Here is a 22,497-nt window from a genome sequence, read left to right on the forward strand (position 1 = left end):
CTTTTAAGCTATTACCAACGTAAATATGAGAAGTTCCTTCATTCTTTTAAAATATTTTTTCTTTCTTCTTTTCTTTTTAGGGTGACTTTGGATCCTGTTATTCACGAAGCTCTCAAAAGGTAATGAAGATTAATAATTAAATTCCACAAACATTTTATTTTCGATGGTTAACCTTCTTTTCTTCAAGGTAGCTATAAACACAGACTGGAATTTATTTACATATGGAAAACAATTTGAAGTCTTTTCATATTATTATTAATATTATTTTTATTTGTAATGTTGGTATATTATGGGACACTGTTCCTGGGGACAGGTGAACAAACATCTATTCACTTCAGAAAAAGAACTAACAATAGATCAAAGTAAAGGCACAACCAAGGCTCAGCCTGGTGAATGAGTGACCTTTATTAGGGTTACTTAGAAGAATAGGGATGAAGGGTTATTTACAGAAGCAGAAATGATTCAGTTAGCTGCATCATCAAGGCCTACCTCTGATGGGTGATAGTTTACAAAAGCTGGAAACCTATAGCTCACTCACAGCCTACAGGCAGCTCTGTTGGTTTGAGAGTCTTTCAGGAGCTCAGTTGGTTTTATAGTGTCTCTCAGCCATCTTTACTGCTTGTATACACTTGGTAAGGGTAAAGCCTAGTGAATCTGCTCTGTTTCAGGGACTTCCTGATGTGTTTGCATTGTTTACTTCCTGAGCTTAGTGAGTCTCTAAGTAGGATGGAATGTTTTACCTCCTCTTAGAGCAGTGGTTCTCAACCTTCATAGTGTTGTGACCCTTTAGTACAGTTTCCCAGGTTGTGGTGACTCCCAATCATAAATTTATTTCATTGCTACTTCATATCTGAAATTTTGTTGCTGTTATGAATTGCAATGCAAATATCTGATATGCAGGATATTTGACATAGGATCCCCAAAGGGTACAGGTTGAGAACTGCTGAATTAGAGCATCCTGTGTCTTATGAGCTTCCCTGCAAATTAAAACTTTTTTATTTCAGAGGCAATTACTAACTAACATGGGGATCAAACCTAGGGCATTATGTATGCTAACCAAGCATATTATCACTGTACCTAGTCCCTTTACTTAGGGGGCCTCTCTGTCAGTGGGCCATATACTCATGGTAGGACTATGCTGTGGGGGTCCTTTGCTGTCTACCATCTGGTCTTCAGTGGGGCATTTGGAGGCTTTATTTAGTAGCATGTGCACAGTAATCCTATCCTTTGGCAACAGATCTACAGATGATGCACTGTTTGGCTTAGCTCTTTAACTTCTGTTCTGTTTGAAAATTGTACATGGGGGCTGTGGGAGAGATGGCTCAGTAGCGAATGTACTTCCGTGCAAGTGTGAGATCCAGAATTCATAGCCCTAGAACCCATGTCAATGCTGGACAGGCATGGTAAGCTGCCCATAGTTCCAGCCATGAAAGGCAGGAATAGAGGATCCCTCACAGCAAGCTGGCTAAGGAAGCTACCCATATTTGAGTTGTTGGCTTGACTGAGAGACCCTCAATGGAGAGAGGTGGGATCAACCTTGTGCCTCCATACCCAGGCACATAGATGGGCATCTTACATACATGTGAAGTTCATGCATGATCAAGTGTTCCATTATTGATCTACGTAGTGACCCAACCTCAGCTATAATTACCTGAAGCACCTGCTTCATTCACATGGGTGGGTATTGGAGGTCATGTTCCTCACCCCTGGTGAAGACTAACTTCCCCCATTTTCCTCCTTATTTCTGATTCTCCTCCTAGAGTCTTCAGCATGCAAGCTTCCAACACTCATTCCATCCACTGATTGCTCTGTCTGTAGTGTGGGAGGTATTTACTCTTCTCCACTCCTGGCGTACCATGAAAGTGAGCATGGAGTTCATTTGCATCCCAGCTTTATGCACTGAACTCTCCTCACACCAAAAAAAGTTCCATAGTAGTATTTCCTTCAATAGTTCTTTATCTTAAACATTCAACTCAATACATTTAAAGACATCACTTATATTATTATGGTTAGTGTATTTTCTGGGATCATGTCTACATTCATGTGTTTGTGAAATGACCATCCTGGTAGTTCAAAAGCATCATTACATTACATCATTACATTACATCGGGTGGCACTGCCCACATCCAGGATAGACCCTCCCTGCTCCGTGACTACAATCTAGACAATCCCTCACCGACCCATCCAGAGCTTCATTCTCATGATTCTAAACCATATCAAGTTGGTGATCAAAGTCAACTATCAAAGCCAAGGATATAAACTTCTTTAAGAATAACATATTGAGTCGAACTCTAAAACATTGTACCCCGGGCACAATGTTTTAGTGATAATCCAGAGTTCAGTAAAAATGCCATAGTTTTAAGCTCAGGTAGGTTTTGATAGGTCACATCTAGAACTCTTGCTTTTCTTATCATTGAACATAGAACAGTTGTAAGTGTCAGTGTGAGACAACACTGGCATACTCAGAAGAGACATGAGTATCACCTAGCTTCCCCAAAGTCCTGCCGTGTTCCTAATATTTATTTATTTGTTAATTATGATTTTTTATGTGCATTGGTGTTTTACCTGCATGTATGTCTGTGTGAGAATGTTGGATCCCCTGGACCTGCAGTTACAGACAGTTGTGAGCTGCCATGTGGGTGCAGGGAATTGAACCCGGGTCCTTTGGAAGAACAGCCAGTGCTCTTAACTGCTAAGCTATCTCTCCAGACCCTTGCTGTTGTCTTTCTAAAACTATGTTTTCCAAAAGCTTTCTCTATGCTCTAGAATTTGAGACCTGGTGTCACTGATAATGGATATACCTTTTACGATGAAAGGAACATGGATTTGATCGATGTCATAATGAGCAAGGATGGGTTCATTGTACCTCAACATGTTCCACAATAATGTTAGTCTGTCTTAAAACTTTGAGTCTAAAAGTCTCTATGTATGAACTCGGACTTACTCTGTTTTGCAAACATTTTGTGTGTGATTCATTTGCCCTGTCCTGGAGGGGAGCATTTTGACAACCCCTCATGGCTGAGCCACCTTTCATAGCTTTTACATCTGATTTCATGCTTTGTATCCAGGCTATTGCTAGATGTTAAACAGCTACTCAGTGAACCTGGCTAAAATCATTGCTTTCATTTTTTTTTTTTTCTCTTTAAATATCATCTCTAGATATTTAAAGATGGAGAGATGGCTCAGCGGTTAAGAGCACTGACTGCTCTTCCAGAGGTCCTGAGTTCAATTCTCAGCAACCACATAATGGCTCACAACCATTTGTAATGGGGATCCCATGCCCTCTTCTGGTACGTCTGAAGACAACGACAGTGTTCTCACATACATGAAATAAAAAAATAAATCTTTAAAAGAAAATATCCTCTCTACCTTTTGGATAGAACATGGTAATTTATGTATATTTATAGGGCACAGGGGAACATTTTAACCCGTGTCATGCAGCATGAAATGTTCTAGATCAGGCAACAAGAGTGTTTCATACACCTGCCATTTTTATTTGGAACTTTTTTTTTTTTAAAGTATTTGAAATTTTGAAATATCCGACATCAGCCATTACTGATCTAGACTGTTAAAATCACCTTTTCAATTCCATTCTCTCTGTGTCCATTGACCAAACTGGGATGATTTCTTCAGAGACTCTGACATCAGCAGCACCTTAGTCGAATATGTAGAAAAACTAGGGGTGGGGGTGGAGAAACTCACACCTTTTATCCCCAACATACAGAGAATCTTTTGGATATTTTAAATGTCCCAGGAGTGTCTCCTCCAGCCTCTGGCTGGATGGAAACTTCACTGCCTCCTGCCTTGGCACCTTGCCTGTCCTAGCGACCCAGCTTCTCTTCTCCCTTCCCCATCATTACATAGAGAATGTGCATCCCAGCAGGGAAAGTACTGGGGTAGAGAGAAATAAATAACTCTTCTGGGGTTCCCTTCACTCCTCCAAGGGACTCTTATGGTCTATCCACTGGGATCTCAGAAAGCCACCCAGAATCCTCTCTCCAAATTTGTTCTGGAGTGACCTCACATGGGTAAGATAGGCAACCATTTGTGCAGTGACAGATGAAGACATAGGATGGAGGAGACAGGAGGTCACATACATCTATTCAGGGGTCAATTGAGTTGAATGCTGAGATCAATGAAATTAAAGGGGAAAAGGCATCAATAAATTGACAGGAGCCCCATTTGTTAATTGTTCTATGTGCTTTTTTCCTGTTGTTCCTCTACCCGCCACTGTGAGGATTTGAATGAGAATGGTCCTCCTAGGCTCGTATATTTGAATGCTTAGTCTCCAGTTGGTGGAACTGTTTGGGAAGGATCAGGAGGTGTGGCCTTGTTGGAGGAATTGTGTTGGGACCAGGGCAGGCTTTGAGGTTTCAAAAATACCATTTCCAGTCAGTTCTCTCTTGTGGATCAGAACACAGCTTTCTACTGCTCCAGTGCCAATCTTGTCTGCACATAACAATCATGGACTCTGTAATCAAAGCCCCTAATAAAACTGTAATCGAGCCCCTAATAAAATTCTCCTTCAGTAACACAAGGGTTGCCTGAGACTGTTGAAAACCACAGATATTTACATTATGATTCATAACGGTAGCAAAATTAGCACTATGAAATAGCAGCCAAAATGTTAGGACAGGTCGGAGGTCACTACAACATGAAGAACTGTATTAAAGGGTGGCATCATTAGGAAGGCTGAGAACCACTGTTCTGTAACTTAGCTTGGTCATAATGTCTTATCACAGCAGTTGGAGAGATAATCTTCACACTCTGTTTGATTCTATGACTGTGGAGTGTAAGGCAGCATTTATGTTCCAGGGTCATGTCGTACATCTTGCGATATATATATATTTGTGTGTGTGTGTGTGTGTTTGAATGTGTAGAGGAATCTGGAGTTTAGAATGCTGTCAGAGTGTTAGGTGCTTCAGAGAAAGACTGAAGGAAGCCAAAGGCAAGTGCCCGCTTCCCTGATGGAGTTCTCTGTGGACTTAGGGCTATGCGTAAGAAGGAACAGTGAACATTATTCCAGGTGGAGTCTCAGGGCTGTCAGCTTTGACTTACACCTGCTTTAAAGATGTGGGTTATTGGATGAGCTCAAGGAAAGCTGAGTGGGCGATTTCAGCTGGGTCCATACCCAACATGCTGTGAAGGTTTGGTTTCAGTCTACCTTGGGTACATCAAGCAGAGTCATCATCGTCCTGGTGCCAGCTGCTCTGGAAGTCCTTCTGGAGTCAGGGACTTTGCATAAGGCCAGGAGTGACAGTGAAGGGCTGGAGACAGAGCTCAGTTGGTAGAGGGCTTGCCTGGCATGCGTGAGATCCTGAGTTTGATCTTCAACAATGCATAAACCAGGGATGTTCACGACTGCCATCTGTAGTCACACCACTTGGGTAGTAGAGGAGCAGAAGTTCAGTCTGGGGGCGTGCTCTGGCTCACCCCTTCCCTTTCCCCTTCCTCTTCCCCTCCCCTTCTTCTCTCTTCCCTTTCTCCTCCTTCTCTCCCCTACTCTTTCTTTTACACACACATGCACGAATTCAAAGGATGTGTGCATAGGTTGATGTGGGTGGATCCTTCTCGAATGCTTGTGGTCAGTAGGAGGATCTCCTTCCCCTTTTGACTGAAGAATCCTAGTCCCTAAACACCTGCCTGTGACATCTAAGGAGGAATAGTTACATTGTTACTGAGGATAAAAAGAACAGTTTTCTTGTGGGTCTGGCTCCCTTTCACTGAGCAACCCTAGTCCCTAAACACCTGCCGGTGATGGCTAAGGAGGAAGAGTTACATTGTTACCGAGGATAAAGAGAACAGATTCTTGTGGGCCCTTTACCAAAGGGCCCAGGGAGGCAAACATGGGGAAAACTGAAGAATGGTTGCCATTCATCTGAACCATTTTAATGGTGTACAGGTGTGTCCTGTAAGGGCCTGGGAACATGGCTCAGCTGGTAGCTGCCTTACCCAGCATGCATGAAGCTTAGGGCTTGATCCCCAACTCTGCATAAATACCTCAAGGCAGGAAATACCTATAATTCTAGAACCAGGCTTGTGGATGTGGGAGAATGGGAAATTCAAGGTCATCCTTGGAGTAAGTGAGTTGGAGGCTAGCCTGGGCTCCAAGAGTCTCTCATCAAACAAAACGAAAACAAAAAAATCATTTTATAAACCTCAGCTTTTTGCTAGGCAGTGGTGGTCAATGCCTGTAATCTCAGCACTCGGGAAGCAGAAGTAGGGTGATAGATCTCTGTGAGTTCAAGGTCAGCCTGGTCTACAGAGCAAGTGCCAGGACTATACAGAGAAACCCTGTCTCGAAAAACCAAGATAAATAAACAAACCTACCTCAGCTTCTCATCACCTTGTTGTATCATAGGGGTAATTGCTTCAAGCATAGTACACCCTGATTGCAGTTTTGGCTTCATGGCTCAAGGACCCAGGAGTGAAACCCAAGTCTCCCATGCACAAACAGTGATATTGTCTGGGATCTTCTGCCCCTGAGAACTTAGAGTTTTCTGATTGCTCCTCTATCTTCCAGAACCACTTCAAAGTTGCTCAGGACTTGAGAAATGAAGTCTGACATCAGTGTTTTCTCCCAGACATTGCTGCTGTCTGGCTCCCTTGTCCCTGAAGATGTAAGACAGTCATTCTCCCTGCAGGTTCATTATGCTTTGCCCGAATCCTTGCTGAGGCTGTTACTTTTGCCCTTGAAAAATCTCTTAACAATGCGCTGCTGACACCTTTAGCTGGAGTGGGTGTTTAGAGTTGAGATTTCTGACGCTGGTTAAAGTTTCATTTCTGAAAATGTGGTGCTTAGTAGAACACCCACGAGAGAACTTTTTCTACACAAGGGCCCTGCCCTGGTTTTTCTTCTCTTTTCTTTTAAAAATACATTTATTTTTAATTTTCACTCTTAATTATGTACATATATGTGTCCGTGTATGTATGTGCATTAATGTGTATGTGTGTTTATGTGTATATATATGTTTGTGTATGTGTGTATATGTGTGTATATGTATGTATGTGTGTGTATACGTGTATGTATATGTATGTGTGCTTATGTGTTTATATGTATATATGTTTGTGTGTGTATGTGTATGTATGTGTATATATATGTATGTGTGTTTATGTATATATATGTATGTTTGTATGTATGTGTATGTATATGTATGTGTGTTTATGTGTATATATGTGTGTGCATGTGTGTATGCATATTATATGTGTGTATATTTATGTATGTGTATTATGTGTGTGTATGTGTGTATATGTATATATGTGTGTGTATGTGTATGTACATGTGTGTGTGTGTGTCTGAGATGCATGTGCACACAAGCATGCACATGCATGTAGGTACCTATGCACACCAGAAGAGGATATTGGAACTGTACTTACCAATGGTTGTGACCTACCTGGTATGGGTGCTGGGAATACAGCTTGGATCCTGTGGAAGAGCATCAAGAGTTCTCAGTGGCTGAACCATGTCTCCAAACCCAGTTATCTTTGGTCACTAAAGGCTAGGGCATGCTTCTAGGCTTAGTAAAAATTGCTTTCTGTTTATTTATTTTGCCTTTTCAAGCAAAGGCCACACTCTACAGAGGCTACTTGGCTGGCCTGGAACTCAATATGTGGACCAGCCTGGCCTTGAACTCCTAAAGTTCTGCCTGCCATTGCCTCCCAATTGCTGGGATAAAAGGTATGTACCACCATACCTATTATTTTGATGTTTTAAGCAATATGCATTAATTATGCATTCAGTGAGGGTTGGCATGGTATCTCCACACATGCATATTGCATGCATTTCCTAAATCCAATCTCCTTTTCTACCTCTCCCCAGCCCCATGCAGTTCTTAATCTGTTCTATCCCCTCCTGCACTTCAGTGTTGGTGATCTTAAGCTTCCAACTGTGGTACAAGTTTCTTCCTGTGTCTGCCTTACCTCATTTAACTCCATGTCTTCCAGTTCCATCCATTTGCTGAATATGCATGAATTTTGTTCTGCATTGTGGCTGAATAATATTCCTCTGTGTGTGTGTGTCCACGCATGCGTGCATGTGTATATACGCACACAACAAATTCAAAACATTATCCAGCTACTGGGCACATAGGCTGAATCCATTTCTAAACTAACAATGGCATGCAGGTGTCTCTTCTATATGAGGATTTGGTTCTCTTTGGATGCACACTCTCTATTGTTAGCTTTTTTGAGAAATCCTCATGTCACCCTCCGCTGTGGTTGGGCTAATTTACATATTCACTATCGGTGTATAGAGATTTTTCTCACATGCTCTCTGGCATCTATTTCCTGTGCTTCTGCTCACAGCCGTTCTAAGCGGGGTGAGATGGGATCTCGCCGGAGTCTCCATTTGCATTTTCCCCGTGACTAAAAATGTTGAACGTTTTCATGTATTTTGGACCATTCTTATTTTCTTCTTTAGAGAAATGTCTGATCCAATGGTTTGATCTTAAATAGCATTACTTGTTATTTAGCCCTTAAGCGTCTTGATTTTCTTATATGTCCTATGCTGTCTATCCTCCATACGATGGATTGTGTGAATACCCTTCATGTTCTGTAGGTTACCTTCACTTGTAACTGGTCTACACATCTTTAGGCATTATTTTACTGAGTATTGCTATTTTCCTATTCCTTTGCCTGAGTTTTTATATGTATATTGATAACACTACAGAATTTCTAGCATTCCTTTTATTACAAATATGATATCCCATTTTGCATTTTCATTATACTCTGAATAATGCTCAAAAATCACCTAAAGATCGCATGAACAAATGACTGCTTCCTGACTACAGAAATTACTGGCTATAGAATTGTTTTTCAATATGTGTATTTTTAGAGTTTATATCTGATACAATTTAAGATTTGATTTGGGGGCAATGTAGCTGAAAAGGTAGGCTGAAGTTACTTGGAAGGCTTTGGCTTCCAAGTTAGGTTAATCTGGTATTGATGCATCCCATATTATGGGATCTCACTGGAGTCTCCATTTGGAGTATCCACAATTGGATAGAATTATGACTTGTGATGTGGTAAGGTATACGTAAATTTTAATTTCTTTGAGGCAGTGAAATTCATTCCAGGGTATCTGTATATATCATGTATCTAATTTGAAAATAGAAAGTGCACGCTGACAGGAGCCTGATATAGCTGTCTCCTGAGAGGCTCTGCCAGAACCTGACAAATACAGAGGCAGATACTCACAGTCAACCATTGGACTGAGCACGGGAACCCCAATGGAACAGTTAAGGGAAGGACTGAAAGAGCTGAAGGGGTTTGCAACCCCATAGAAAGAACAACAATATCAACTAACTGGATCACTCAGATCTCCCAGGGACTAAACCACCAACCAAAGAGTACACATAGGGGGATCCATGGCTCCAGTCACATATGTATCAGAGGATGAACTTGTCGGGCATCAATGGGAGGAGAGGCCCTGGGAAAGCTTGATGCCCCACTGTAGGGGAATGCCAGGGTAGGGAGGCGGGAGTTGGTGGGTGGGTGGGGGAACACCCTCATAGAAGCAGGGGGAGGAGGGATGGGGTAGGTGGTTTCCAAGAGGAAAACTGGGAAAGTAAAGAAAATATCTAATATAAATAAATAAATAAAAAGAAAAAATAAATAAAAAGAAAAAAAGAATAAAAAACACCTCTCAGATGATTCTCCTATTGGCAATAACATTTGGTGTAGATATTCATGTCACATTTAAATTCATCATCACATCTGAAAGTCTATGTGAAGACATCATAGCTCAGCAGCTAGCATTCAGATGAGGACCCTGGTCCTCTCTGGTGATTTCTGGTCCTTGAATCCCATGTCTGGGATGAGGAGTGTGGTCCAGCTTGGATAATGCATTGACTCCTGACGTCACATCACCACCTCCTGCAAGAGAGTGGTGTTGCAAGTAGCCTTAGAGGGCCAGCACTGCTCTGAGAACTTTGATTAATTTTCATTGTCAACCTTCTGGGCTTTGGAACCACCTAGAGTGCACAGCTGTGGAGGGCATTCAAGGGAGGTTTAAGGAAGATCCACTCTGAATACCACAGCCGTACCGCTGCTCCATAGACTGGAGTCTCAGGCTGAATGAAAATGGAAACTGCGTAAAGCAGGTTGAGTACCAGTGCTCATTGTATTGGTGGATACAATGGGATGGGGTGCCTCAAGCTCTTACTACCAAGTCTTCCTGCTCTGATGGGTTATACCCTTTCATAAAGCATGAGCCCAAACAACCCCTCCTCCCTTAGGTTGCTTCTGTTGGGTTTTTTTTTTCTTAGCAACAACTGGTTTCCTTGATGCTTGCTTCCTTTGGGCTGCAAGCAAACTGCCTGGCCACCTCCACCCCCCACCCCCAGACTGCTAATTTCTAGAGGAAACTAGTGATAGGTATCTCTCTCTCTTTCTCTCTCTCTCTCTCTCACTTAGAGGGTTGCATTAAGAACTGAGTGTGAGGGCACCATTTTCCACAAGGTTCTTGGCATATATAAGATGTGCTTGATGAATTTTAAATATCACCAGAATTAACATGCAGACTCCCCTTCCTCTTCCCTTTCCTCTGTTGCTGGCACTCTCAGGGAATTTTTCCATGCAGTAAGTGTTAAGAGATGCCAAACCCTGAAAAGTTGGGAACCTAAAAATCTCCATAGTATAACATTAGCAGTAGACAAGAACCTGATAGAACCAGATGTTCTACCACCCACCTTCAAGATAACGGAGCTTCTGACTGTGTCCACCTCCCTGGTTCACACATCTTGCCCTTCCTGAGTCATTCCATTGCTGTGAAGAGACACCATGACAAAGGCGACTCTTATAAAGGCAAACATTTAATGGGGTCTGGCTTACAGTTTCAGAGGTTCAGTCCATTGTCAACATTGGGGAAAGCATGGCAGCATCCAGGCAGACATGGTGCTGGAGGAGCCCAGAGTTCTACCCCTTGATCCAAAGATAACTAGGAAGAGACTGCCTCTTCTGCAGGCCACCAGCAGGAGGGTCTCTTCTGCCCTGGGTGGAGTGTCAAAGCCACAGGGATGTACTTCCTCCAACAAGGCCACACCCTCTCCAAGGCTACACCCACTTCAACAAGGTCACACCCACTCCAAGGCCACACCCACTTCAACAAGGCCACACCCACTCTAAGGCCACACCTCCTAATAGTGCCACTTCCCATGGGCCAAGCATATTCAAATCACCCCATTATATAATTTAAGTTCAAAGTAGATGAGCAGGACTTGATGGTGTCGATTCATTTAGGCATTAAGTGGCACGTGTCTGTGCATTAAAAACATTTTGATGTCGTGTCTGGGATGCTAGCTCCTTGCTGAACCCTTGATGGGAGCCAGGGTGCTGAATGATCCCGAGGGTACAGCTTCCATGTAATAAATACTGTTTACTCTTGGCTATAGAATCAAAAAGGTCAAGGCCAGGCTGGTCTACAAGGTAAGATGGTTTCAAAAACCAAAATAAACAGGTGTAGGTTATTATCTGCACACGAGATAGTGTGCCTTGGTTCTTTCCTGTGTGCGTTCTTTTTATTTAAGCTCTGCCTACTCTAAGCAACAATGCTGCTTCCTTCTTCCCAGTGGAGCATATGCCTGGCAACGGGTGCTCAACACAGAACGCAAGACTGAAGGGAAGAAATTTAGTTGGTCCGAGACCATTCGCAGAGTAGGGTACACATGTATTTCCGGTTCACAAAACATAACAAGACTTCCTGAGAACTGACTGCATTCGTCTGCCTTTACTTAGTGACTTCGAACAGCGCAGTGGATGAACAGGAAGTCAATTACAATGCACCTAGAGCTACAGTGTAGTCTTATGATACCGGTTGTGTTACCTATGACTTATGATTAAGAAACACAGGCGCCAAAGAGTTGGTACATAGCAGAGTTCTGACCCAAACCTGGAGGCTACTGACTCCCCAAATCATGCTCTTTGGAAACTGCTTACTCTAGGGAAATTGCTTACGGTCTCCCAGGTGTGACATTTGAAATAGCCAGTCTGGCTGGCCACTCCCAAAAAAATTGGAAGTGGCATCTGATGTGGATCTGGGGCATAGGAAAGATAGATTTTCCCCTTGGCCGTAACTCCCCCACCTCCTCGTCCCCATTTTGTTCCTTCAAGGTACAGCCTTGCTCTTTGACACAACAGGACTTCCGTCCTGTCTCATAACCAATGTAGGTTTGCATCGGAACTAGTGAAGCCATACTGATGGCCCCATGTATTTATTCCAATTTGGATCCAGTGTTAGGAATGTCTAGCAGTAATTTGGACTGCTTCTAACCTTTTGACAGAAGTATCAGTAGTTGAGATGGAGGCCAGTCCTTTTGGGTGTCCTGAGTTGATAGGTACTTAGAGATGGTAAAGACGGAATATGTAGGAGAAACTTCTGTTTGACGTTTTACAAAAATGTTCCAAGCACCCAATAATCCAATAATGTAATAATTTAGTATCTCTGGATGGGATTTAGCTTCTCTCGCTCCCTGTCATCTCTCTCTTCTCTGTCTCTCTCTCTGTGTCTCTCTCGCACACGCACACACACACTCACATGTATATGTAGCGTGTGTATATCATGTTGAAAAAAGTCAAGTTTCAGTTCTGAGTCTCCTTATCCAAGTCACATGACCTTTGAACCCTGAGTCTGTGAAACATGACTTCATCTTTATGGGTCCTTTGTAGCCCCAGGCACCATGCACAGGATACAGCAAGCTGGGTGAGTTTTCAGTTCTGTGCACCTGGGCCTGGAAGATGTTGTGCTTTTCAGTTTCTGTCTTCAAGGAGTGTGCATAACATCGGAGAACGACTGGTTTAGTGATGCCCACCCTACCACCCCATTTTATTAATATATAAAGACTATATTTTTTCTTTTATAGTCCCGAATCTGTTCTCATTCGAACAAAGGGTTAAGCTCCCTCACTTCCTGGACACCTCTGCCCAAGATAGACTTGAACTCAGTATTCACCAGCTTGTAGGATTCAGCAGCTTGTTGGGCACGGTCCATACATCTGCTGTGTGCGAGCGAGCGTTCTTCCTCCCGGATCTGGGATGCTAGCGGGTCACATTTGTGCCAGTTGACTTAGCTGTTGATGAGTCGATCGTGACACTTGCATGACGTAGAAGGTGCTTTAGAGACTCGACAGAAGCTGCAGTGACCCGACGGGTCGAGGCTGGCTACCGTGGAAAGAGAGCAGGTCTTGGATCGTCTCCATTCCTCTTCTCCATCGAGTTCTGTGCTCCTGGAGAGGGCTGGCTTTTATCTTGAAAAATTGTTAAAGGTTTTGCTTATTGTTATCATTGTCTGTGTGCTATGCAGGTTTGATTGCATGCACATGGTGTGCCAAGGTGCGCATGTGGAGGGAGGTCCGAGGACAACTTTCAGGAATCAGCTCCCCACTTCTGCTCTGGGTTCTGGGGATCAAACTCTGGTTGACAGCAAGTGCTTTTAACTGCTGAGCCATCTTGCTTGGACCCCCTAGACTGGCTTTTTTCAGATGTCTGTCTCATAATGTCAACCCAGCATTTCCTACAGAGATGTCACGTGACCCCATAGTTCTACTTCAACTAGTGATCAGACACACTTGCTAGCCTCATGTGGACATCACACAAATCCCTAAGTCTTTTAAATGCAAAGCAGGCACTTTATTGTGAGTGTAAATGTTTAAAGCATATCGTTACATTCACTTCTTTATTGTATGTGTGTTCGTGTGAGCGTGCGTGTGGAGGGCAGAGGCTAGCTTGCAGGAAATAGTCCTTTCTATGCATCATGTTTCTTTAAGGTTAGCAACAAGTACCTTTACCATCTTGCTGGCCTGGAGAGATAAATATTTGAATCTTTGCAGGGAAGTATAGCATTCTCTGTGTTACTTTCTCAACCATCTCATGAGAGCAGTTTATTTGATGAATGAAAAAAAATAATTTTAGAGTTGGATTGCTGTTAGGGTACCAAAATATTTCCTAACCTAATTTATAATTTTGAGGGTTTTTTTTTTTTGTTTGTTTGTTTGTTTTATTTGTTTGTCTGGGTTTTTGTTGTTGTTGTTGTTATTGTTGCTTTTTTTTCCTCTATTTTTAGTTCCAAAATTAAGCCAAAAAAATCATAAATTAAAAATAGACACTGCAAGAAACACTGGAAACTGAGGAAAGCTTTGGCTTTGATGTTTCTTGTCAAATGGTTAATATTTCTGTCCAGCCAGTAACAGCTTCAGCATTCAGGAGGTTTAGAGGCTGTATTAATTATTTTCCTTGTTGGCCTGGCCAAATACTTTACAAAAAGTGCCTGAAAGGATTTATTCTGGCCGACAGTTTGAGACCACAATCCTTCACAGCGAAGACAGCATGGGATCAGGAGCTGGAAGTGGCTGACCACATTATACTCCCAGTCAGGGAGCAGAGAGAACTGAGTGCTGGCACACAGTTCTTGTTTTGGACACCTACCTATTCAAGATGTATCATCCCTCATTCACCCAGAAATGCCCAGAAGTGGGTTTCCTGGGGGATTCAGGTTGAAGATTGGTGTTCATAATGTCATGTTAGAGCCTCATTTCAACTTCTCAAGCATGTCTTCATGGGCAGAAATGATGTGCCGGTCGTCACTGTCAGCTAATCATCCGAAGCCCTGGAAAGATTCTCCTGCTTCTGCATCATGGCCCCAGTGACAGGCAGCATTCGCTAGTCCGTAGAGACGTCAGTAGAGGCTCATGCATGTGTTCTGGTAATGGATGTTCCTGGATGTTTAAGACCTCCATATGAAATGGGCAGAGGGACCCTGTTGATTTGGTTTTGTAGACAAAGACTCTGACACTGACTTCAAATGACTTGCACAAAAATACTCCTCTCAGTGGTCAGTGACCAGCTTTATCCCAGCACACACACCAGCCGTGACTTCACTGTACACATACACACACACACACACACACACACACACACACACACACACCCCTCCATCACTGTGAGACACACAGCACTCAACAAACCCAGGCACTATGAGACCACATGCCCCAGTGACACGGTTTCCTTGTGAGGAAAGAAAGGCTTCATTACTCATCTCTTGGCCTGTCTCCCATGACTGACAGACAGTGGCGAGGAGTGGCTCTCGGTGCATGGTTATTAAAGTAGTCTTGGAGCATTGGCTCCAGTCATGTTTTGCTGATGCATCCTCTGTGGAATCAAAATGAAGAAAGATAGAAAGCCTAGACCTTAACCTCTGACTGAATAATGAGAGTGGATGAGCCAAGCAAGCCACTCTCCTCTGCATGCTTGAGCAACCGAGCCTGTGGGGCTCCATCATCTGTTCAGACATATGGTAGTACATCCTTGGTGGAGCTCGAGGCCAGTGAAGTTAGTTGGGCTTTCGTATCGGTTTCAGGTTTCAGGCTTTCAAGAGGAGCCTGTGTGGGAATTCACCTCCCCTTTCAGGGACTTGTTTCATTGTTGTGATCGCCTAAGTACGGATGGTAGGAGATAAATCTACAGAAATGCATTTACAGGGAATTCAAGGCATGGATCGAATAGGAGTCTGGTGTTTCTGGAGCAAAGGTCACCTACTGCTTTGCCATCTGATTACTGAATTTGATTCTTAATCTTTGAGGAGCTTGGTCCTCTGGGTTTAGGGATGAGATGTACCTTCAGTGAGCTCTAGAGCCTTTCTTGTTTGGGGCATGCCAGCCCTAGGGAACGAACTGGAGATGGGCTTTAAAGCACTGTAGAACTTCCTTCCAGATCTCTGCTTCTAGAAATATCGAGGACTTCCCCTCCCCCACCGCCCTCCAACCCCCCTCCCGCCCCCACCACATCCTTTTCTGTAAATTTAGGTAACCTTGAAAAAAACATCCCAAGTACTTAGATTCTATTTCCGCTGCCATGGCATAGACATTTCTTACTGTTAGAGCTGCGCTTAGGTTTGTTGCTAGGCAACGGGGAGAGGAGTTCACAGGCTTTGCTGGGAGCCAGCAATCACCACACATGGGCAACGTTTTTCCTTCTGATTATTATTTTTTTATTGCTATTTTGCTCAGCTCCTGCCCCCCCCCCTTTTTTTTGGTTTGTGTGTTTTCAGCCTTTGAGTTCTCTCTCTTTTTTTCAATTTGTAGAAACTCCTCTTGCCTAGACACTTTATGTGTTAAAGGGGGTTCTGGTTTTGATCTTCGCTACATAAAATGTGAGCCCGAACATCAATAGCGGGGTGTTTGTTGAATGAGACCCAGGAGCTGGTTAGCTGGTTCTGATGAGACGCTGCTCTCCTTACTGGCTCATTACAGAAGAACACGTAGGATTCGTATCCTTCCTGCCAATCCCCTTGGCATTCACTGCCACAAATCAGGGACAGTCACCACACAGCGCCTTCCTGTCCGCTGCACTTGCCTGTCTTCTCTGAGGAAATGCTTGGAGACTTTATAGCTAGAGCCTTCGGACTAAATTCTGTGGAGTCTCGTGTGTGTGCGCGCACGCACGCACGCACGCACGCACGCGCGCTTGGATACACATCTGCTTATAGAACCTTTTCTCTTTCAGATGGTAACCGAGCAGCCCTCAATAGATGTTTCTCATAGGCTCTATTTCATTACTTACCACCCACATGCTCTTTTTCAATTTATTTATTTTTATTAAGAAATTGATTGGTGTGTGGTATTTGTGTACATGGTATATGTGTCTGTGTGGTGTATGTTTTATATGTGTATGTGGTATATGGGTGTGTGGGTCTATGTGTGTATGTGGTGTATGTTTGCTATGTATATAGTATATGCATGCATATGTGTGCAGGTACATAATTTAGAGGGTGCCGCTCCAGAGACCAGAAGAGGATGTCAAATGTCCTGCTACTCTCTACCTTATTCCTTTGAGGCAGATGTCTCACCGAAACTGGAGTGATCCTGGCAGTCAGCAAACCCCACTGATCTGTTTGTCTCTGCTTTACAGCCCAGGATTTAGCCATTTGTGAAATGGGTGCTGTGATCGAAATCATGCTCACACAGCCAGTGCCCACTGGGATATTCCTCCGGCATCCTTTCTTGATGCTTATTGAGTGAGGCTCAGGCTGTGCCCCAGATATTGACCTTCTTAGTGACGGAGAGGAGGAGACAAGACAGCCAAACAATATGGAGCTCATTCACCATCTCAAATGAGGAAGCATAGTCTTGTGGGGACTCGTCTCAGCAAGTGTCTTAGTTACGGTTTTACTACTGCATACAGATACCATGACCAAGACTAGTCATATATATAAAGAACATTTAATTGAGGCTGGTTTACAGGTTCAGAGGTTCAGCCCATTATCATCAAGGTGGGAGCATGGCAGCATCCAGGCAGGCATGGTGCAGGAGGAACTGAGAGTTCTAGATCTTCATCTGGAGGCAGCTAGTGGAAGACTGACATCCAGGCAGCTAGGACAAGGGTATAAGGCTCACAACCACAACAGGGCCACAGCTCCAAATAGTGCCACTCCCTAGGCCAAGGGTATTCAAACCATCACAGTGAGCTCGATGCCCACAGCTCATAGAATGGAGCCAATGGCTTTCAATGGCTAGAGAACCAACACAAATCATCAGGGAAAACTCGCATGGCACACTGAACCTATTTTCCTTTGACTTACCTATGCCCGGGTTTCAGGGATGTTGTCATTGTTAGACATAGATTGCAACAACAGGCTTGACAGAATTTCTTCAGATAGCCATCTTGCCCCCATTGCGTCCCTACTCTGCAGCTCTGGAAGTCATCACCCTTTGTGTCTTTTAACTGCAAACAGCTATGAAAATTAAAGAAATGAAGTAGAATATCAAAGCAGGATTGTTTTTTTTTAAAAAAAATCCAGGGATGTAATATTTTTATATGAACTCTAACATTTGCTTCTTCTCATCCTACTTTGGTCTCTGATGAGAAAACATTTTGCTTCATCGTCTCTTCAAGTCTGGCTCAATATCTATTATTTCTCCCCTGTGACCATATCCTAGATTCTGTTAGCATTACGATGTCTTCTATGGTACTATATTTATGACGAAAGATAAGGCTTACGTTCTTTGAAACCCTGCTGAAGTCAGAACTGCACCCTTGAGGTCCAGCGACCCTTGAGGGATCCCTGTATCTCAACCTAAGAGCTTTTGCTTGTTCCGTTGACACAGAGAAGAACACTCAAGTGTTCACATCACCGGGTGGTTTTAGACGGTCCCAGGTTAGAGTCCTTCGATGACATTCCAGTTGATAGGTGACAGCCCCAGTTCTCTTAAGCATGCATTCGAACAGAGACATAGGAGTTTTGAACGTGTATGTTTTCCTGTGGACTCATTGTCAGAAGAGTAGAGTGGGTAATTGTCTGGGCTCTTTGCCAGCTTTCAGCTTTCCATTGCATTGTCCAGGGACGCAGAGCAATGAGGGTGTAGTGGTTTTTTTGTAAGTGGAGAAATTGCACCTAAACAGCCAGCGAGAAGCTCAAGGGAGAGGCCCCTTCTCGTTAGTAAACATGGCCGTGAACATTCAGAATCCTTGGGTCTGTCATGGGCCTGATTTATCCGATGCCTGTGACATATGCAAGTTAGTGTGTACATGACACGGTGTCACGCAGGCATGTGTTACTGCTGCTATGGCTATTTCCAATGTAAAGCTTTACAGGAAGCCTTTATAATCACCACTGATCTATGTTCAAAGGGTGGTTTTATACACGAGCAAGCGTGTGCATGCTCACGAACACTCTCAATATATAAGTAATAAATAATAGCATATGTTCACTATGTTTCACTCTGAGCATACCGGTAAATGCTACTTACTGAGGATCATGAGGTGTGTGTGTGTGTGTGTGTGTGTGTGTGTGTGTGTGTGTGTATACATGTATGTACACAATGTGCATGCCAGTTTGTTTGCATGTCAATGTCAGAGGATGGTGCTGTTGCCTTTCTCTGCCTCTCTCTGTTATGCTATTTTAAAAAAACATCTCTCAGTGTTCATCCAGATGTGTGTGTGTGTTTGTGTAGGTGTCCGTGTGCCTCTGTATCTGCCACATGTGTGTGTGGATTCCCATAATGGCTGAAAAAGGCATTTGATCCCCTAAAGCTGCCGTGACAGGCAGTTGTGAACCACCCAACACAAGTTCTGGGAACCAAATTCCATTGCTCTGGGAAAGCTGTGAACACCCTTAACTGCTGAGTCATTTCTCTAGGCCCTATTGTTTTTGCTGAGGTAATCTCTTGCTGAACCTGGAAGTCACTGATGTAGAACTCTCAGCTCCTCCTGCTGCCATGCTCCTGCCTTGATAATGGTCTGAACCTCTGAACCTGTAAGCCAGCCCCAATTAAATGTTGTCCTTATAAGAGTTGCCTTGGTCATGGTGTGGATATTCAAAATTAATATATAGTAGAATTCAAAATTAAGTATTTTGCAACTTTACTGGCTTTGTTGGTTTTAACAGAAAGGAGTTACTAAATTGTTTACTCAGCCTGGTGGCCAAGAGAGCACTCATTCACATGGTTGTAGTTTATTAATATATAAGCATGCTACCGTTCTATAATGGGGCAGTATGAGACTTCCATATATGTGTACATCTTTCGGGGTTCTTTATTCTATTAGGAGATGATTGAGTTACTGCTGGGCCCTGGCTGTAGTTGGCATGAGGAAGACGGTTCACTTGCCGGTGGTGAAGCCATAATGTGTTCCCCGTGGGAAGCACAGATAGCAAACACAGTAGAGGTTAATGGAACAGAGAAGTTTAGAGAAGAGTAAGTGCTTTCCTGATGATAACCAGCATGAAGTCTGCACACCAATGGCTTGGCGACAGTGGTCATTCAGGGGCCAGGGAAGTTCTGGAAGGAGATGAGAGATGAGCGGGCAGGGATATGAGACACGGAAAGACTGAAGGGCATTACAAATCAAGGGTTGGCAGTGGGTGCTGTGAGTGTTCAGGATAGAGAACTAGAGGTATCACAGTAAGAAACAGAGGAGTCAGCTCAGGAACTGATGGCATAACTGAATTTTATAACAGTCGATAGATCAGCCATTCTCAACCTTCCTAGTCCTACATCTCTTCAATATAGTTCTGAATCTTGCGGTGATCCCCCCCAACCATAAAATTATCTTATTGCTACTCCATAACTGTAACTTTGCTCTATAGGGAATCATCATGCAAACATCTATGCTTTCTGATGGTCTAAGGCGACCCTGCTGAAAGGGTTGTACTCCAAAGAAGTGATATGATTTTGATATATGTGTCTTAAAAGAATGTTCTAGCTGTTGTGTCAAATTGAGATGGGGGTGGGGGTGGGGGTGGGGGAACAGGCTGACCAGATAGGATTCCATCGTGAGACAGGTGATGCAGACGAAAGTGGACAGAGCAAACAGTTTTAGCGTTGTTCAAATGGTCGGAATGTATTGAGGAAATAAATTATTTCAGCTGGGAGGAACTAGCTGGGACTTCCGCTGTAAAAACCTCTGTCAGTTGATATTCCAGGTGGTGTCGCCAAAGAAGAGTCATAGCAAGAGCCCACACACATGCTCTAGGAAGAAGTTAGGTGGCCATGCCCACCGAAACTTCACTCACATGCCCATTAACAGAAGGAAACACTTATCTACTGTGAAGGTTTAAGCTGATTTTAAACTTCAACAGGTTCTAGAAACACAATGGTGTTAGAATTCTATCTCTGCTCTGCCCCACGGTTACCTGGCAACAGAAGGTATGCCTGACTCACTATAAAAGGGGCTGCTTGCCCCCTCCTCACTCTCTTACTCTCTTCTCTCCTCTTTGTTCCTACTTTCCTCATTCCCCTCCCCCCTCCATGTGTTCATGGCCAGCCTCTATTCCTCTCTCTCTCTGTCTCTCTCTCTGCCTTTCTTTGTCTCTACTCCCTCAACCCCCCTCCCCATGCTCTAAATAAACTCTGTTCCATACTATATCTGTCCTATGGCTGGTACCTCAGGGGGAAGGGATGCCTCAGCATGGACCCTCAAAGTCACCCCCTTTCCCCGCATCATACTTCACAATATCAAACATATTCCTGGCTTCCTTTCCTTTTTGTAAAACACAACGAATGGAGACCAGATCTGGGCGAGTCTGTGAGAGAGCATCTAGTTTAGATTAATTGAGGTGGGTGGTCCCACGTTAACTATGGTGCCTTCATACCGTGGGCCTGTACTGATAAAACGGAGAAGGTGAAGGAGCAGAGGATGCATCTCTTTGTGCTTGCCAACTGCAGATGCCATGCCACCATGATTCTTGCTCTGGCTGCCATGACTTCATGGCCATGATTGACTGTACCATGGAACTGTGAGCCAAAATGGACCCTTCCTTCCTTAAGTTGCTTCTTGTCAGGCATGGTGTCATAGCAACGGGAACTGTAAACAATTCACTGAGCAAATTCACGAGCTCTGAATTTTTAATCATATACCAAGCCTGCCACAGTTCCTTGGCACACAATTTTAAGGATGCGTCTTCAGGGGTTAATAACAAGCCAGGAAGTTAGTCATCTCTTTTATTTACCATTAATACTTAGGAAATTGTCGTCTTAGGAACACTATTTCTGACATGAGTCATGAGAATCTGTTTCTGTATTATAATGGTTGTAAATATTCAGCGTGGCAGAACCTTTCGATCACGTACTGATGTTTCACTCTGATTCACTGAGAAAACATCTGCTTTTCTAGAGGATGCTTTTAGACAAAAATGCCATTTGATAAAAAGGCTTAGTAAGGTTCTCTTGGAATGAATAGAACCACGTACAATTTCCATATTTTGAATTAAGTCAAATATACCGATTCATTTTACACAGACTTAGAATTTAACATTATAACAATTAATTCATTTAAAATTTCAAAGGTGATATTTTCTTCCCTATATAAAGAAACAGTAATATAATGAAGGGTCCATTTGTTCTACTTCATTTTGTCAAATAATTCATAAAGTAATTTATAAAGTAAAAAAAAAATCATTTTGCCAAGTAATTCATAAAGGAAAAAGTTTACCTTAAAAAAAAGAGACTAGTACATGAGTTTATGAATATTGTCAAAATTGAGGATGTTGGTGATAAAGCTGTTTGCCACACTGTCTGTCAGACGATCTGACGGACAGATCTGGCTACACTTTAATTGTGTAATACTAAGTGAAGTGATACTCTGTCTCAATGTATCACATCATTATGTTTTGATACAATGTTCCTGGATGTTTGATTGGTTTGTGTCTCGGTGTTCTTAGGAGTACAAGTACACGCGCGCGTGTGTTTGTGTGTGTGTGTGTTCAGATGTGTACGTCAGATGTGTAGAAGTCAGGGGGACAACTTTGGCTGTCACTTCAGTAGCTCAGGTCTGGTTCCTCCAGAGCCATCTACCTTTTATTTTTTAATGCCTCATATTTAATTATTTATTTTAGTGTGTGTGTGAGCACCTCTCTCTCTCTCTCTCTCTCTCCCTCTGTGTGTGTGTGTGTGTATGTGTGTATGTGATATATCTGCAACCATGAGTGTGTGCCATTGTACACATGTAGAGGTCAGAGGCAACTTGTGTTTATCAGTTTTCTCCTTCATTCATGTGTTGGTTCTGGGGATC

At 43.2% G+C, this 22,497-nt stretch overlaps 1 protein-coding gene across 1 annotated transcript in view; it reads left to right on the top strand.

Moving 5' to 3' along the window:
* The window catches only part of Ank3 (ankyrin 3), a 606,272-nt gene that overhangs the window by 76,929 nt on the left and 506,846 nt on the right, over nt 1-22,497 (top strand). The window contains exon 2 of the mRNA XM_076916989.1: nt 81-119. Within this exon, the coding sequence (XP_076773104.1) occupies nt 81-119 (39 nt within the window). The remainder of the gene's footprint in view (nt 1-80; nt 120-22,497) is intronic.

The sequence above is a fragment of the Arvicanthis niloticus genome, chromosome 20 (genome assembly GCF_011762505.2).
Source record: "Arvicanthis niloticus isolate mArvNil1 chromosome 20, mArvNil1.pat.X, whole genome shotgun sequence".
Lineage (NCBI taxonomy): Eukaryota > Metazoa > Chordata > Mammalia > Rodentia > Muridae > Arvicanthis > Arvicanthis niloticus.